At 44.0% G+C, this 18,489-nt stretch overlaps 1 protein-coding gene across 1 annotated transcript in view; it reads left to right on the top strand.

Annotated features, from left to right (window-relative positions):
* The window catches only part of LOC138471899 (ficolin-1-like), a 499,560-nt gene extending 484,910 nt beyond the window's left edge, over positions 1 to 14,650 (top strand). Inside the window, exon 10 of the mRNA XM_069609760.1 lies at positions 14,275 to 14,650. Coding sequence (XP_069465861.1) covers positions 14,275 to 14,522 — 248 coding nt within the window. The 3' untranslated portion in view covers positions 14,523 to 14,650. The remainder of the gene's footprint in view (positions 1 to 14,274) is intronic.
* Positions 14,651 to 18,489: the final 3,839 nt, after the last annotated feature.

Here is an 18,489-nt window from a genome sequence, read left to right as displayed (position 1 = left end):
AAATAAGAACAAATAAAAGTAATTAAATATTTTTAGTGATTTAAAACAGAATGAATTATTTTATTTAATTATTAGCACCATTTAGTCCACATGGCTTTTAGTACAAAGCATAAAATAATACAACAAACACATAGCACCAGATAATCTTCATAATCAATTCAATATTCATCCACATTTTTATGAAATGATATATTAAAACCACATTATACCCTTCATAAAACGGTACCTAAGTTCACATTGACATCACATCCACTAGCTAAAAACGTGGTTCTGTCATGATGCCTACCTCCAAGGAGCCAGGTCCGACCCAGCAACCCCAGAGGCAAGCATCATTCCCCCCAGGGAAGTGCCAGCGGGCCCAAGCTGGGGCCCTTTGGACACAGTCCTGGCGCCTTAGGCGCCAGACTCATGTTGGACCCCAGGTCCTGGCGCCTTAGGCGCCAGGCTCATAAAGCTAGACATGTGTTCAAGTGTTTTAATGTGCACTTACCTGATGCAGACCATGCTGCTACGTCCAGGCCCTCTTGAGGCCTGAATGGAACTACTTTACCTGTGGGACTACTTTCCCTGGGTGTGGTTGGGGAAGGATACATACCTGATCGGTGGAAGGATACATTCCTGGAACTTCTTCCAAAGCTATTTAAACCACACCCGATCAGCAACTCACGCTTCGCGTTGTTCTGCTCCTCGCAGCTGGACGCTCACCGTGTCAGCTCCTGCTTCTGGACTTCAGCCACGCCTGTCAGCATCCTGGGTCACCTGCTAAGAGAGAATTGGAGAGAAAGAAGACCTTACCTGCTAAAGCAGCATCACAGAGACATCACACCGACAATCCTGAAAGGGAAGACATCATTTTAAAAGCATTTCGCTTCGATCGCTGCAGCGCTGCATTTCACTCACCTTTCCTGGGCACCTCCATCTTCAGCAGCGATCATCCAGATCCGCAGCCACTTCCCAGAGCCTAGAGAGAAAAAGACAAGAACACAAGGTGAGAGAAGGAAGGGAATAGGAAAAGCTCAGTTTCCTTCTAAGACTTACCTGTTGGGTAATTCCCATTTCATTTCGGGTCCTGCCGCTTCCTGGCATTCCGGACCCCGGCCCCTATGGGGAAAAAAGACGAAGACATTGAATGAGCGAATGCAAAGACATTACCCGAACGCTCATCCAGAACTTACCTGTCATTTACTGGAACTGCACGTTTCACTTCGGGTCGGCGCCATATCTCCGGCATTCCGAACCCCGGCCCCTAAGGGGAAAAAGACATAAGCGTTAGTGCTTGCTGCAATAAGACAATGAACATTATTATTAAGCTTGAACTTTTGAACTTGCTACAGAACTCTTACAGCGCCTTACCTGAATAGTCAAGCTTATTTGAACTCCCATCAAACCTCAATCCAGTGAAGTAACTGGGTTTCAACGCGCCCCTGCATCAGAAGCAGGATGGAGAGCTCATCCTTCCTGACCCTAAGGTGAGACTTCACGGGGAATCGAGGAAGGGTATCGTGGAGGGTTGGAAGGGAGTGGGAGGCTTGAGCATTATTCCGTCAGTAGGTAATACACCCTTTTCACGCACAGGGGAATATTCCTGCGAACCAGTGAGTCCATCTTCAGAGTCCTGCGCTTCACCATTGAAGAAGCCTCAGCACTCGAAGTCAGACCTGCGCCTCCGTGGGAATCAGGTGAGCGTGACAGAACGCAAAGCCTACCCACAATTTCCCACCCGGGCGCTATGGAGACTTCCGAGACAGATCAGCTGGCCCAGCTTTTGGGGGAATTACGGGCAGAAGTGCACTCAGCCCGCCAGGAGACTAACGCTCTCAAAAGAGAACTGATCCTATCCAAGGAAAGAACTGATGACCTGGCCAAAAGGTTATTGCAGGCCCAGGGAGGGCACACTCCTTTACCTAATTCCGGAGGTACTTTCACATCAATGGGTTTGAATAACCCGGTACAAATCAATCTACCTGGACACATGCCTTTGGCCCCGCCTGAACATTTTGCGGGGGATCCCAAGAAATATGCCGTCTTTATGAACCAATGTCGTTTACACTTTCTATGCAGACCCGGGGCCTTCCCTAACGACCAGACCAAGGTAGCCGTTATACTATCTTACCTCAGTGGCAGTGCTGCCGATTGGTCTATTCCATTGGTAAATCAGGATGATCCCATTCTCCAGGATTTTCAGGGCTTCCAGGCCAGCATGGAAAGATTGTTTGCTCGACACTCGCAAGGACAGGCCCTTGATAACGAACTGCTATCCTTACGACAAGGTAATCAGGATCTCCTGTCCTACGTTTCCATCTATAATAGACTGGTTGTGGAAACTTGATGGCCAGAAAACAAAAGGATCACATTGTTTCATCGAGGCCTGCGCGGAGAGCTTAAGGATGTTCTAGCTCAGATAGTAGATCCACCCCAGGTCTGCGCAGACTACATAGACTTGGTGGTTCAACTTGATCACAGATTTCAAAATAGAAAAGCAGATCGGTTCAAGTATGAAACCCGAGTACCGATCAAAACCCACGCAAACTCCAAGAGTACCGACGTATCCGAACCTATGCAAATCGGCGGTGTTAAAGGACCATTAACGCAGAAGGAACGAGAGAGACGGCGGCAAATGCAACTTTGTCTGTATTGCGGGACTTCCGGTCACTTTCTTCGAAATTGTCCGGTTAAACCACCTAAGAAGGTGGTTGGAGCCACTGATAACGATTTATTGACACCTGATTCGGAAAACGACCTAGCCCGACAAGCGTAGGGGTCCGCTTGCTGAGCTTGAAAACAAACTCTTTGACCTTGCATTTTGTCATGCCAATGGTGCTCCTGGACCCAAAACAGCCTCAGCAGTTGCATGCTGTAAAAGCATACATCGACAGTGGAGCTATTGGAAATTACATAGACCGTGAATTGGCTTCCAGGATTAAGCTCCCTCTCCGCCCGAAAGTAACCCAAGATGTCATTACTACAGTAGATGGAACCGAAATAGCCTCAGGGCCTGTAACGCATTCCACTGTTGAAATGACACTGGTGGGTCAGGATGGACATCGAGAAGCAATCGTGTTTGATGTGATCAAGGCCCCACAATTTCAAGTAATTCTTGGAATTCCTTGGTTAGAAACACATAATCCCAGAATCGACTGGCGAGCAAAGAAGATACGTTTTCCTGATTGTGAACCAACTTGTTATCCAAGAAATCCAGTTATGGGTCTAGCCTCAGCAACTTCCACCCCTGTACAGCTACCGTCAGAATACCAAGAATTCCAAGACGTTTTTCAGAAGGAACAGGCTAACACGTTACCTCCCCATCGGTCTTATGATTGCCAAATCGATCTGGTACCCAATGCTCAACTACCTTGTAGTAGGATTTATGCTCTTACGGAACCTGAGAACCTGCATTTGCGTCAGTATTTAGACCAGTACCTAGCCAATGGTTTTATTCGCCCGTCCAAGTCTCCTGTCTCCTCAGCTCTGTTCTTCGTGCCGAAAAAAGAGGGCGACCTTAGAACGTGTATAGACTATCGCGCCCTAAATCAAATAACGATTAAGAATCGTTATCCTCTGCCCCTGATCCCTGAGCTTATCGACCAGGTGAAAGACGCTTGTGTGTACACCAAGTTAGATCTCCGAGGAGCTTATCACCTGGTGCGTATAAAAGAAGGCGACGAATGGAAGACTGCATTCCGCACCAAATTTGGGCTCTTCGAATATCAGGTGATGCCCTTCGGTTTGTGCAATGCACCTGCCGCCTTTCAGTACTTTATGAATGATGTTCTTCGGGAACTTATCGATGTCTGTGTCATTGTTTATATTGACGACATCCTGGTGTACTCTTCTTCAGAATCCGATCACAGAAAACATGTTAGGGCAGTTCTTGGGAAATTGCGCCAGCACAGACTATTTGCAAAGCTCGAAAAATGCGTTTTTCATACCACAGAAGTTGAGTTTCTCGGATTCATCCTGACACCTCAAGGAGTCCGAATGGACTCGCGAAAGGTGGACGCCATCCTCAAATAGCCATCTCCTAGCTCGGTGAAGGGAGTTCAGAGCATGCTCGGCTTCGCCAATTTCTATCGAAGATTCATTCCGGAATTTTCCCGAACAGTCCAACCCATCACAGCTCTCCTAAAGAAAAACAAACGCTTTGAATGGACTCTTGAGGCCGAACAAGCCTTTCAGGACCTTACAACCAAATTCACCTCTGCACCTGTATTGAAGCACCCGCACCCAGATCTCCCTTACATTGTGGAAACCGACGCATCCAGTTCGGCCATGGGAGCTGTCCTGTCGCAAAGAGACCCAGAAACTAACCAACTACACCCTGTGGCCTTTTGGTCCAGGAAATGTTCTCCTCCTGAAATCAACTACGCAATTACCGACAAGGAGTTACTGGCTATTAAATCTGCTTTCAAGGCTTGGCGTCACTACCTTCTCGGGGCAAGACACACCATCACCGTAATTACGGACCACAGAAATTTAGTATTTAAAGACGGCTAAAGCTCAATCTTCACGACAACTCCGATGGGCTCTATTCTTTGCGGAATTTGATTTCGTAATTACCTATCGCCCTGGCTGCAAGAATGGTAAAGCAGACGCCTTATCCAGGATTGGCATGGAAGAACCCAATTCAAGTTTAGAACCTGTGCCAATCATACCTGAACAAAGAATCTTAGGTCTAACTTCATTGCAAACTATTGAGGCCATCCAAACGCAAGTAAAACAACTTCTAGATTCTTCAGCCTTACTCGAATGGAGTCAAAAGGGTCCTCATTACACCGTTAAGGATGATTTACCCTACTTCCAGGAGCAGTTGTTTCTGCCAAGTAAAGAATTGCAAGAACTTGTTATTGCCCATCATCATGAATCATTAATGGAAGGACACCCTGGTATCGCTAAAACGGAGGAAAAAATCAAACGCCACTTCTGGTGGCCTTCTTGGAGAAAAGACATAAAGTCTTTTGTATTGTCTTGCGGAATTTGCGCCCAAAACAAGGGTCAAAAGAAAAGGCCAGCCGGCCTACTTCAACCCTTGGATATTCCACCGGCACCATGGCACACCTTGTCAATGGACTTTATAACTGACCTGCCTCCTTGTGCTGGTTACAACACTATCCTTGTAATTGTGGATCTATTCTCCAAAATGGCCCACTTTATCCCTTTAAAAGGTTTGCCTTCAGCTTCCACCTTGGCCAAGGAATTTCTGGAGAATGTAGTTCGCATACATGGTTTTCCTTCCATATTAGTCTCGGATCGTGGAAGTCAATTTATCTCCCATTTTTGGAAGAAGTGTTGCCAACTAGCACAAATAGATGCGCGGCTATCCACCAGCCACCACCCCCAGACCGACGGACAAACCGAGAGAACCAATCAGACTCTCGAGCAATATCTTCGGTGCATGTTACACCAATCCGAGTTAAATTGGAAAGACATCCTTTGGATCGCAGAATATGCATACAACAATTCAGTGCATTCTGGAACCGGACAAACTCCTTTTTATACTTTGTATGGTCACTATCCTCAGACCTCTGACCTAGATCCACCTCTGACCCTGGAAATGCCCGCAGTAAATCATCTGCATTCCACAATAACCCGAGCCTTCAAAGAAGCTGCAACTCATTTACAGCAAGCCAAGAAAAAGTATAAAGAAAACGCTGATTTGCACCGAAGTAAAACTCCTCCTTACACAAGTAGGAGACCAGGTATGGCTAGCAACGAACCATTTACCCCTCAAGGGCCCACAAACCTTCAATCCCAGATTCATAGGACCTTATACCCATCAAGGGTATAATCAATCCAGTGCCCATTAAACTGGATTTACTGTCTAACATGCGTATTCATCCAGTTTTTCATGCATCACTTTTGAAGCCAGTACAACCAGGGACCCGACTGTCCAAGCCTCCAGACCCAGTTCAAACTGAAGGGGAATTAGAATTCGAAGTTAAAGACATTTTAGACTCCAAGGTGTTAAAGTCAAAACTCTTCTATCTTGTTGACTGGAAGGGATATGGACCTCAGGAGAGATCGTGGGAGCCTAGTAACCATGTTCACGCACCTCGATTAATACAAAGGTTCCACCGGAGATTTCCGAACAAGCCAAAACCCCCGGAGGGAACAACCTTGGGAGGGGACTTGAGGGGGGGTACTGTCATGATGCCTACCTTCAAGGAGCCAGGTCCGACCCAGCAACCCCAGAGGCAGGCATCATTCCCCCCAGGGAAGTGCAGGCGGGCCCAAGCTGGGGCCCTTTGGACATAGTCCTGGCGCCTTAGGCGCCAGGCTCATAAAGCTAGACATGTGTTCAAGTGTTTTAATGTGCACTTACCTGATGCAGACCATGCTGCTACATCCAGGCCCTCTTGAGGCCTGAATGGAACTACTTTACCTGTGGGACTACTTTCCACCTGGGTGTGGTCGGGGAAGGATACATACCTGGAACTTCTTCCAAAGCTATTTATACCACGCCCGATCAGCAACTCACGCTTCGTGTTGTTCTGCTCCTCGCAGCTGGACGCTCACCGTGTCAGCTCCTGCATCTGGACTTCAGCCACGCCTGTCAGCATCCTGGGTCGCCTGCAAAGGGAGATAAGAGAGAATTGGGGAGAAAGAAGACCTTACCTGCTAAAGCTTCATCACGGAGACATCACACCGACGATCCTGAAAGGAAAGACAGCATTTTAAAAGCATTTTGCTTCGATCGCTGCAGCGCTGCATTTCACTCACCTTTCCTGGGCGCCTCCATCTTCAGCAGCGATCATCCGGATCCGCACCCACTTCCCAGAGCCTGGAGAGAAAAGACAAGAAAACAAGGTGAGAGAAGGAAGGGAAATAGGAAAAGCTCAGTTTCCTTCTAAGACTTACCTGTTGGGTCATTCCCATTTCATTTCGGGTCCTGTCGCTTCCTGGCATTCCGGACCCCGGCCCCTATGGGGAAAAAAGACAAAGACATTGAATGAGCGAATGCAAAGACATTATCTGAACGCTCATCCAGAACTTACCTGTTATTTACTGGAACTGCACGTTTCACTTCGGGTCGGCGCCATATCTCCGGCATTCCGAACCCCGGCCCCTAAGGGGAAAAAGACATAAGCATTAGCGCTTGCTGCAATAAGACAATGAACATTATTATTAAGCTTGAACTTTTGAACTTGCAACAGAACTCTTACAGCGCCTCACCTGAATAGTCAAGCTTATTTTGAACTCCCATCAAACCTCAATCCAGTGAAGTAACTGGGTTTCAACGCGCCCCTGCATCAGAAGCAGGATGGGGAACTCATCCTTCCAGACCCTAAGGTGAGACTTCACGGGGAATCGTGGAAGGGTATCGTGGAGGGTTGGAAGGGAGTGGGAGGCTTGAGCATAATTCCGTCAGTAGGTAATACTCCCTTTTCACGCACAGGGGAATATTCCTGCGAGCCAGAAAAGCCAGAGTAGAGGGGCCCTTCCTGTCCATCATCAGAGTCCTGCGCTTCACCATTGAAGAAGCATCAGCACTCGAAGCCAGACCTGCGCCTCTGTGGGAATCAGGTGAGCGTGACAGGTTCTTCTTAATTCGTTTAGGCTATCAGAAAACAAGAGCAAATGCTTAGTAGTTTCCAACACCAATTTACTGCAAAGCTGACAAAAGCGATTATTTCTCTCCACTCCCAGTTGCCCCCCGAAAAACCTCAAGAGAATCCACGTTATTAAATTTGAGACTCAAATATTTTTTCACAATTCAATTATAGGGATACCCTTTCAAATAACTTTGATTTCCATACTGCTCAGTAAAGTAAAAATATATTCTTGGCTAAGAGGTTTGGACGATAGGTCAGTATTTTTTGTTCACAGTCCAAGTCTCAAGCCAATCTTTTAACTGGATTTTTGAACTTTACTAATGTTGTTACAGTCAAATTAAAATTAATATTCTTTAGCCAATCTTTTTCCAATATAAATAAATCATTTTTGTATATCCCTGAGCACGCACCATAGTAAATTTGTGGACAAAGTTGTTAAGGGAATTAGGAGCAGCATTGGCCAAATTCCAGATAGGATTTAGACCACTCAGCACTCTGGCACAATCCATTCCGAATTCCAGCAAGATATATTAAATAGGGGTGTTACTCCTTAATTTTAGTATTGTTCTAAGCCAGCGATTTTCAATAATCTGCAGCTTTTGAGAATGTTTGAAACCTCACATTTCAGTCCAATACAACAGCATAGGGCACGTGTTTGCTTTGTGCTGGGTAATTATTGCTGTCAATGAATTTCCTGCATGGTTATGTGCTAAATTCAAAATGTCATTTACACATTGTGCCGCTCTTGTTTCTAAACTATCTAAATGTGGAATCAATGATACCTTGTTTTCAATGGTAACACCAAGATATTCATCGGAAGTCACCAATTCAATGGGATCATCACCAATTTTTAAATTACAACTACCTGTGGTAAGTGAGCATCTAGGGCGAAAGATCATAGCCTTAGTTTTTGAAGTTTTGATACTTAGACCAGGCCTTTCCAAAAAGATATCAAGTCTATACAAAGAACTTTGAAGTCCTTTGGGGGTAAAGTCAGGTAAGAATAGATCATCAGCATAACCTAGCCATAAAATGTACGTGTTGCCCAATCTAACGGGGACAACTATGTTTGACTGCAATTCCTCTGGTAAGTCTGCCATATGCAAATTGAAAAAAAATAGGTGACAGAATGCAACCCTACTTCAGACCAACATGAGTGCTAAGAATCTCAGTGGTGTTACCCTCCAAGTCAAATCTTATTTTAATTTAGCAACCATGTACAAGGAAATTATCATATTCAGTAATCCAGATGGAATTCCCCATTTAATAATTTCTGCCACAAGATATCATGGCAGATAGTATCAAAGGTGGCATGTAAATCGATAAATGCCACATAAACAGTTTGTCCTCTTGTGAACCAAGAATATTCAATAGCCCCTTTCCAATCTTAGGACATTGGTAAACGTGCCAATGTTTTTTGGAATCCTGTTTGATACTAAGGTATGAGTTTTAGATCAGTAGCCTATTCATAATAAAACTCTTGTGAACATTTTAGCCGATGCATTTAACATCGCTAATAAGCGATAAGTCTTAGCTTCCTTCCTGTTACCTTTTTGTGGATTGGAATGATGATTCTTTCTTTCCAAGAGTTCGGGATCATGCCATTTAGGCTTTTGGTGTTATACCAAGTATAAAGTCAGCTGGCCCACCAATTCAGGTTAAACTTAATTAAGGCATTACATGTGCCATCGGGCCCAGGGGCATTGGAATTTTTCTGTGAGTTAATAATTTTTCTTATGTCATTAGGTGATAAATCGAAGCGACATGTCCCTTCAGGGGCGACTGCAGGCCTTTTAGCGTACTCCCCATTCCCTATAGTAGTCTCCCAGCGTCTTTCCCAGTTCTTTTTAGAGACCCAACTAATGGAATTTGAACAGCCCCGGAGGCCTCACCAAATGCCAAAAGAGTTTAAAATTATTTTCTCGACTAGTCAATACCAGAGTTTGCCACTGTCCTATTATTTCCCTTTTTTATTGGCCTTCAGCCACTTTGTGTAGTTCCTTTTAGTTTCCCTGATTTGGTCGATAATACTGGTGTCACAATCTTCCTAAACTCAGCTCTCAGGTGTCATATTGTCTATCGAATTTCCCATTTAAGTATCGATAAGCACATTTCCTTCATAAATTTCTAGTTTGTTTAAGCATCAATACTTCCCGTAAGTTTTTAAGTGACTCCTCATACACAGTTATGATTGAGCATTCATTAAGCCCAAGATCACGCTGGATTACATCATGCTCTTGTACAGATAACTGATTCTCAGAATCTATCCAATTCTCATTAAGTGCCCTCATTTAATTCAACTTCACCAAAAAAGGTCCTGGTCCATCTTTTGTAAAGGCACTTACATTTTCATTACCAATGGGAAATTATCACTCTCTTCTTTAGTTGTAATTACCATATCCAGCTCATATGAGAACAGAGATTTGGACCCAAAAACAAAATCAATGGTCGAGGCACTCTGTCCTCTTACTTTTGTGTAATTCCCTGTGGGTCACTAGAGCATCTGCCATTCAACATGAAAATCCCTCATGGGCCCAATTGCTTGTCCCAATGTAAGCCTCTCTTATCCCAGTTGGTTTGTTTCAAGACAGCTTTTTGAGTGCCATAATGCTCAAATAAGTTCGCAGAAATGTTTGGGTTAAGGACGCCCACCAATAAGACGTGATATCTTTGCTGGTATGTAATGATTAACTCTTGAACTTTACTCAACAGGCTATAATTAAGCTTTGCACTAGACAGATCATAAATATTGATAATTAAGCACTCAAAGTCCAAGTTATTAATCAATTTGCCAGTAATTATGCAAACCAACAACGAATAAACATTAGTATTTATCTGAACCAGACTATATGTATTTTTACAATTTATGATCAGTCCACCCTTGGGATGACCCAATCCTCCTTTGTAAGCAGCCTTTTATATAGTGATATGAGATTCTAGTTCAATGTCCTCTAATAGCCATGTTTCTTGCAAGGGCATAATACCAAAAACTCCAGCATTAGAAAGTAAGCCTCATCCTCAAATAAGTGGCTAAACCCTCAAGTATTCCATGAACACCTTAATATCCCTTGGTCGGGGACTTTTTGAATAATTGGTCTACAAGAAGCTTGACAATCAGGACAAATCTGTATAATTTTTTTTCAAATCAGACAAGAAATTCACTATTAATTCCACTATATGATAGCCCTAGAAGTTTGCAGCTGCTCTTATTTCTGCCCCTGGATTAAAATAATCGTGGTGTCCCAGATGGCCTTCTCCCATGTGTGATTTAAAAAAGAAAATAGGGTGGGATGTGTTACCCATCTGTACTGCAAGTTTACTAGTATTTACAACTTTTCATATGTACTCTTTAAGGAGTGGGGACGCTCTAGCAATATAAGTTTAGGCTATTGTGAAGTCACCCACTGTGCTACTAACATCACTATTATCTGACGACCAAATATTAGGTGAACACATCATAAGATTTAAATCATAGATTAGACTTTTTATTTGTGTTTGTTATGTGTTTTTTATGTATAATGAGTTGTACAAATGTGACCCAATTGTCTGTTTTATTAGAAAATATAATAAACTGATGGATTATTTTTGCTAAAATTGAGCCTACCATCTCTTTATATTTGTTAAAAGATTGATGGTCTGTGATTACATGTTTTTGGTGTGAGAGCTAGTTATGTTGACCCCTGGTGAGGATATGTAATGGTAGTTTGTTGGACACCCCTCTTGTGTTTTGCTGTTTAAGCAGAGCCAGTTAGATTTAATCCATGCCTCAATTATGCTATAGATGGTGGCTATTTTGGAGCTGTCTGTGCTGTGACATCCACTCAACTGAGTGTTGTCAGCGAAGTTGGTAAATAGCACACCTAAGTTATTAAGAAGGGTGCAGAGGCAGCAAAGGTAAAGGTTAAAAAGGAGGGGAGTAAAACTGGCCCCCTGAAGCACACCGTAGTTTATACTTATGGGATTGTAGAATTTCTCCCCCCAGTGTATTTTGGAGCTACGGTCTAAAAGAAAAGAGGAGATCCAATCTATGGCATCTTGTGAGCAATTTCCTTATGTACCCAATGCTTCCTGGAGTTTGCGGTGGTCTAGCAGGTGAAACGCTGCTGATAGATCTAAAAGCATCAGCATGCCTGTCTTTCCCTTTTCCAAGATGTTCAGCATTCTAGTCTGTAAATCGAGAAGCGTGGTCTCTGTGCTATGTGAGCCTCTGAAACTGGATTGTTGTGTTTGTCCACTAGGTTTGCAATTGTTTGGTTGCAGCTTTGTCTAGGATTTTCAGGAGTAGATTGCAGTTAGTTATTGGCCGGAGATTTGTTGGGTCTTGTTGGTCGAGTCCTGGTTTTTTAACTAATGGTGTGACTGTCACTGCTTTACAAGAGATGGGTACTTTCTTGTCTTTAAAAGAGGTGTTTACAATTCTGCGAATTAAAGGTGCAAACATGTCTGAGTTTTCGAGTACAATTTTTGGCGGCAGAAGGTGAAGGGTTTAAACTTGAATTTTTCCTCTTGAGTAGTGGGGGGGTCTGCGATGTCCAATGAAGGTTGTGCTTGAGTGGATACTTGGCAGAGGGTGATGGTTTGACAAGCTTTTAGGATCTTTTCATGGAAGGCAAGTTGAACCTTCTCGCAGTCTTCTTGAGTAGTTTGAGTAGTTTGAAAAGGGGGTGACAAAGGGGATGACAAAGAAGGGGGGTTTTCTACTAGCTTTAGGGTTTGGAAGAGTTTGTTTGAGCAGTTGGAGGCTGTGGATATCTGCTGGTTGTAAAAGTCTTTTTTAGTCTCAGTTAGTTTCTCTTTATATTTTTTTGTCTATTTCTTTCCATGTCTTTTTATTTTCGTCGGTCTGATTGTTTTGCCATTGTCTTTCTAGTTTCCATTTTTCATTTTTTAGTGCTTTTGTCTCATCAGTAAACCATTTTTGGTGGTTGACATTTGGATTTATTTGTTTTTGTTTTACTGGAGCATGGGCTTCGACAATATTTTGAAAGTGTGTGTTGTACATATTAACAATATCGTCACATGAATCGTAGTCGGTTGTAAAAGACAGGCAAGTGGCAACAGTATTGGCTAAAATGTCTGACGTAAGGTTTTTGAAGTTTCTATTGATGATGTTTGGCGCATTATCCAGATTTTTTATGCTGGTTTTGGGTGTCAATATAAGTTCAACTTTGTAATGATCAGACCAGATACAGGGGACTGTCTTGCCTTACCATACTATTAGTATTAGTGTCAGTCTCATTTGCCCTATCTTTGATTTCAACATGTCTGCCATTCCAGTAATTAGTAACAGATAATGGGGCCAGCATGATCACTGACCTATGATCTGCAACCCTATCAAGGTTACCCTTCACAGTTTCGCTCAGCTCACCATCCGACTGCTTCTTTGCGTTTATCCAATTACAGGCATTTCAACCTCATGTATGCTAATTTCCGGTTCATATAGCAACTGAAGTCTTTGAGGATAGTGGTGTCTTCACCACTATTGTGTGTGTTTGCATTATTACTATGAGGTTTATATAATCTAGTTGTCGAATATGGGCTCTCAAAGTGTTTGAATGTCCTTATTTCCCTTATGTTTTTCCAATCTCTGTTTTATATTATTATCATTATGAGTGATATTGGCTGTGATAGATTTTTTCTTAAGCACTGCCTTTGTATTGTTACTCTATACTATGTCCTTAGCTTTTGCGCACATTTCGTCATCAGTATTCCTAACTGTTTGATTCTCTGTTACCTTAGCTATTTTTTGTAGGCATTTTTAGAGAGGGATTAGCTTGTACAGTGTCTATTTGATTTCTCATTCTTTTCCTCTCTCTATGCCCCTTTTTGTTTTTTATTTTGGTAATTCCATTATCATGTATCATGCTTACTGCCTCAGATATTTGATTGCCAGCATTTTTCGGTGCTGAATTCCTTAGTTCTCAATTCAAATTTGACAATTCAATAATAGCCGATCCTACAGTATTATCTGAATTGTCTCTCCTAAAAGAAGATTCTGTTTGTCTGGCAAGGCCTCCCTCATTTGATTAACATCATTAAACGGTATCTCAATCATAGATAGATCTTTATGACATGCAACATTTGTAACCGCCTTACATACGTGACATAGTCCATCATTTTACTAAGTGTTAGCATATGTGAGGTGGTCGTTTGTTCTAGGAGATCACATTGGCTTTTAACAGACAATAGTAAATCTTCAAGGGCTTGAAATTGAGACAATGAGGAGTCTGATTTAAATGAAACAGCATCCAATAATCATGACTGTGCCGGAGAAGCTAGATATACAACATCCACACTCTCTCTGAGTTCCTCATTCGAGAGCATAGTATTATGCAGTGGAAGTTGAGGAGTGCACTATAAGCTTTTATTAAGAGCGTCAGTTACATTAGTATGCAAATCCAGTTCATTAAGTTGTAGCTCTCTACGTGAGTTCATTTATTTAGGCGCCATCATTACTGACTGCTCTTCCGGGATCATAATAACCTCTATAGGTTCACAAGTACTGTTATCCAAAGGAACCATAGATTGAGCGACTTGTTCTGCTATTTTGAGCCGCAGGCAGCTCAGAGAGTTAATGATGTGATTGTCCAATGAAAGCACGAAGACTGAATCACTAAGTATGCGAGGCTGAAAGAAATGTGTAATTTTGCAGCAGACAAACACATGAATGATTGCATACTGCTTGACCTCCAGCTGAGAAATAAGTCTTGCTTGTTTCTTGCAGGCAATTCCCTCGATGTTCATCAGAACAAACCATTCTCCACTAAAGACCAGGACAATGATGCAAGTGGAAGCAGCTGCTCTGCTCTATATAAGGGGGGCTGGTGGTATGGAGATTGTCATCATGCCAACCTGAATGGACTATACCTGGGCGGTGCACACACCACATACGCAGATGGCATCAACTGGAGCACTGGCAAAGGATACAATTATTCGTACAAATTATCTGAAATGAAGTTCCGGCCTGTTTAGCCGTTGTTCGGAACGTTTTGCTGATGGGTCTTATTCAAATCATACAGTTCTATTTTTAGCTACAGCTATCCCTATTCAGCAATGCATCTTTGATAAGATGGAACTGCATAATAAAGACATGAATCCCACTTCTCTGTAACATCGAGTATCTTTACTACAGCACTGAGTTCATTGTAACACTGGGTTTCTTCACTGCAACAAAGGGGGGCATTTTCCAAAAAGTGCAAATTGCATGCAGGGGAACTCCACAGGCAGCACTTACATGGTGGTGGGTCTCCTGCATGCAAACCAGAGTGTAATGGTAAAGCAAAAAACCAGGCAAAATCTCCCTCACTCTTTGGTTTTGCGCACCATATTGCCACACATGTAAATGCTGCTTGCAAATAAAAGTTGGCAGATGGCATTTATAATGGGTTTCTATGGAATCCGGCTGCTTTTTTTCCCGGTGCATTTCATGGGAATCCATTCGTTTAACGCCAGCATAACAATGCCTCTGCCTTTAAGAATAAGGTAGGAAAGGTACGGATCACCCCGAGTTTTTTAGAAGCGTGGAGAAGGTTTAAAAGCCCCTGAAGAATTCCAACAGATTGAGTTTGAAGCAAGAGGAATGAAACATGTAACGGAATTATATCTTTAAAAGGACCTTCAGATTAGTTGCATAATGTGCACAAACAGGTTCACAGACGCGGTAGCACTTAGCACGGCCACACGTTTGACACATTGCACTTCACATTGGGTTTTAAATATGTGTTTGAAATGTACAGATGTATTTTTATTGTCTTGTATATATTTTAATTGAAGGGTGATGAAGATTTTACTGAATTAATATTACAAATTCTTAAAAGAACTGTAATTGTTCAATTGATATGGTTATTGTATAATATTAAGACTCCACCTATACAAGCAGTCCAGGAGGGTTTGTTTATTACAAAAGTGTATCTAGCCAGGGACACCTCCCTGCTGCTTTATCAAATTAACCCTGGGGTCACCCATAGTTGAAGTAACCTCCTGACCCCTGACCGTATCCACGTTTTTACAGTTCAAGAGGAGTTTCATTGCTGGCTTTAGGGTGACTCAAAACTCTTCTTTTTGATTGTACCCATATGCAGACTTGCCATTGACCTATACCCCAAGACTCACTTGGTTACCAACGTTTTTCAAGTAGACCGGTCAGTGGACGTAGCTGGCAGGGTGAGTTTAGGAGGGGTCGCTGGATTTTAGTCTTGCTTGGGCTTCATTTTTGTTCTCCTCCTCTCACCTCTTTGATCTCACAATAAACTCCCTTACCCAGTTTCATACTTCCTATGACCAGGCCTGTGGCAACCTTCCTGCTCTGGCTATCTAAGAGATTGCTTTCACCTTAGTCCCTCCTTTGCTATATATAGTGTTCTTGGTTCTTGATCACCAAATTCTCCTTCAGCTCCTGATGTTACCTATCCTGTCTCCCTCCTCTTGGATTGTCACCACCTAGTCTGTTCTACTTTTTCCACCTGCTGTTACTATTGTCAAAAATCCTCCTCCTCATCACGTCGCCTCCTCTGATGTTACACTTCTAACCGCCCATCCCAACTCCACCCTGTGGTACTCCTTCCTACACCTCCTTTAAAAAAAAAATATTTTTGTTAACATAGTTTTATAACATGAAGCAGACAGGCCCAGAATGTATCTTGAGCAGTTACATCACAAGCATTTGCGGTTGTATACTCTCTCCCATCCCAACCTTCCCCCCCCAGATCACCTACCCACCCCTAATCACCTGGAGGGATTCTGCAACAACCCTAAACAGACCTAGACCCCCCCCCCTCAGATATTTCTATAAATTCTGGGGTCTACGAGTTCACCAGAGAGACGACAACATGGGCTCACGTCTCTTTACCATCCGATTCGCTCCTGCCTCCTCTAATGCCGCTGTGTCTTCCATCTGCCCCCCCTCTGAGACCTACCCCTTCCACCAACCCTCCCTTCTACCTTCATGGAGGTTTCAGGTCTGGTGTGTAACATAGATCATTTAGCAACTGGCTCCAATCCACCTCTACCCCTTCCTCCAGCCAGGGGTCCTGGGTCCTCTTCAGGACCTCCCATTCTGCCAGCCCCCATCTGCAGATATCTTTCATCCACTGTCTCCAGGATGGACCCCGTTTTTTTTCTCCATGCTATGGCCACCCTCCTTTTGGCCAGCTCTAACATAAACTGGGCCAATCGCCTATGTGTTTTGTAGCGTTTCCCGCCTGGTAATAGTGCCCATAGGCACACTCTTGGAATGCACTTAAAAAGGGAGCCCATTGATTCTCGCTACTACCGCATGCCAATAGTCCCTGATCACTGTACACTCTCACAGCATGTGCCAAATCTCTGCCCATCCAGTCCTACATCTCAGATAGTGTCACAATCCCTAATTCAACATAGGCACAAACTGTAGGCAGGGCCTGGACTCTTTGGGTTGCTGGCTGGCAGAGGCAGCAGTTTGCTGATACAGCAGCCTCCACCAAGATGGCCCCCCAGAGCAGGATGTGATACAGAAACCAAGATGGCCCCTAAATATAAATGTTCTAAGAATCCTTGGTGATCTAGTGGTGCTCGGTATAGCCGGGGGTATATGACCCCGCCCTGGGCCACACCCGGTGCTTTGCGTTCTCTTTGGCTGCTGAGCAAGCAGCGTAACGCTTGCCGCTTCAGGAAACCTACGTGCTACTTCATCTGCACTCTGCCGGTCATCTTTTCTTGGATCCTTCAGGCTCTGGAGACTCCGCTGCACTTTACATACTTACCTCAGCTCTGATTCAGCATTTATTGCAACGCGCAGCGTTTCAGGACCTGGGAAGGAAATAAAGACACACAGTAAGCATTTTCATTTGGAAATGAACCACGCCCCCATTTATAACCTGCTCACTTGCCGCAGTTGGTCCACGTGTTCGAAGTTCCTCCAAGCACGCGTTGGACACCGCCAAGTCAGAACACAGAAGCACCTGGAAAGTCCTGCTTTGTTGAACCTGCAATGGATAGGAGGAAGACAATAAGAACTGCAGTGCTCTCTGGAGATATTACAGAGGATACACTTGACATTTATGACACAGACATAACACAAAGAACAGAGAAGAGCAGTAATAACGGCAGGATAAGCTGCAGAATAAAGACACCTTTCATTCAGCATCCTGTGCGCCGCAGCAGGCCCGGGCCACAACCACCAGTGAAGAAACTAGAACAGGATGCTTACCTTATGCCCCAGAGCCTAGCTACAATAAGAAGGTGAGGCAGTCGCCCCTTGCCCAGCCAGCTAGTACACCACATCTGAGAAGCGAGGGGAGGTGGGGGGAAAGGCAGAACAGCAGGCACTCACGTTCTCTTCTTCGTTACTCGCAGATTCACTCAGCTTTCCACCCACCATTAATCCCACGACACTGTGGAACCTACCAAATCACTCCCAACCTAGCTGTACGCTGGGCAATTGCCTTGCAGCGAAGCAGAGGCGAGGGAGTGTTTTGGGCTAAACATCCAACCACAGGGGAACTCATTTTCCAGTGGTCCGGACCAGGCACTCCTGCAGGGCACCAGAGGTAAGCGTTAAAGAACACAAAACCCACGTGCAATACCTGCCTGAGTGTCATGGCGTCGGATGTCGACCACTTAGCCACTCTATTAGGTGAATTGCGGGCGGAGGTACACGCCGCCCGCTCAGAAACTAATGCTATATGGAAAGAGTTGGTAGTTAACTGGGAAAGGACTGAAGAGCTAGCAAAGCGCCTGACTAGGACTCAGGCAGGCCAAGTTCCATTACCAGATCCATCAGATGGCGACGCAGCAACATCGCCTCAAATACAGGTAACCACCCCATCACTGTCCCTTTAGCTCCTCCTGAATGGTTCCTGGGGGATCCACAAAAGTATGCTGTTTTCATGAACCAGTGGCGGCTTAATTTTTTGTGTGGGCCAGGCGCATTCCCAACTAACCAAGTTGCCTTTGTCTTGTC

Source organism: Ambystoma mexicanum, chromosome 8 (genome assembly GCF_040938575.1).
Source record: "Ambystoma mexicanum isolate Mex_15411 chromosome 8, UKY_AmexF1_1, whole genome shotgun sequence".
NCBI lineage: Eukaryota > Metazoa > Chordata > Amphibia > Caudata > Ambystomatidae > Ambystoma > Ambystoma mexicanum.
This window is presented reverse-complemented; position numbering and strand designations above follow the sequence as displayed.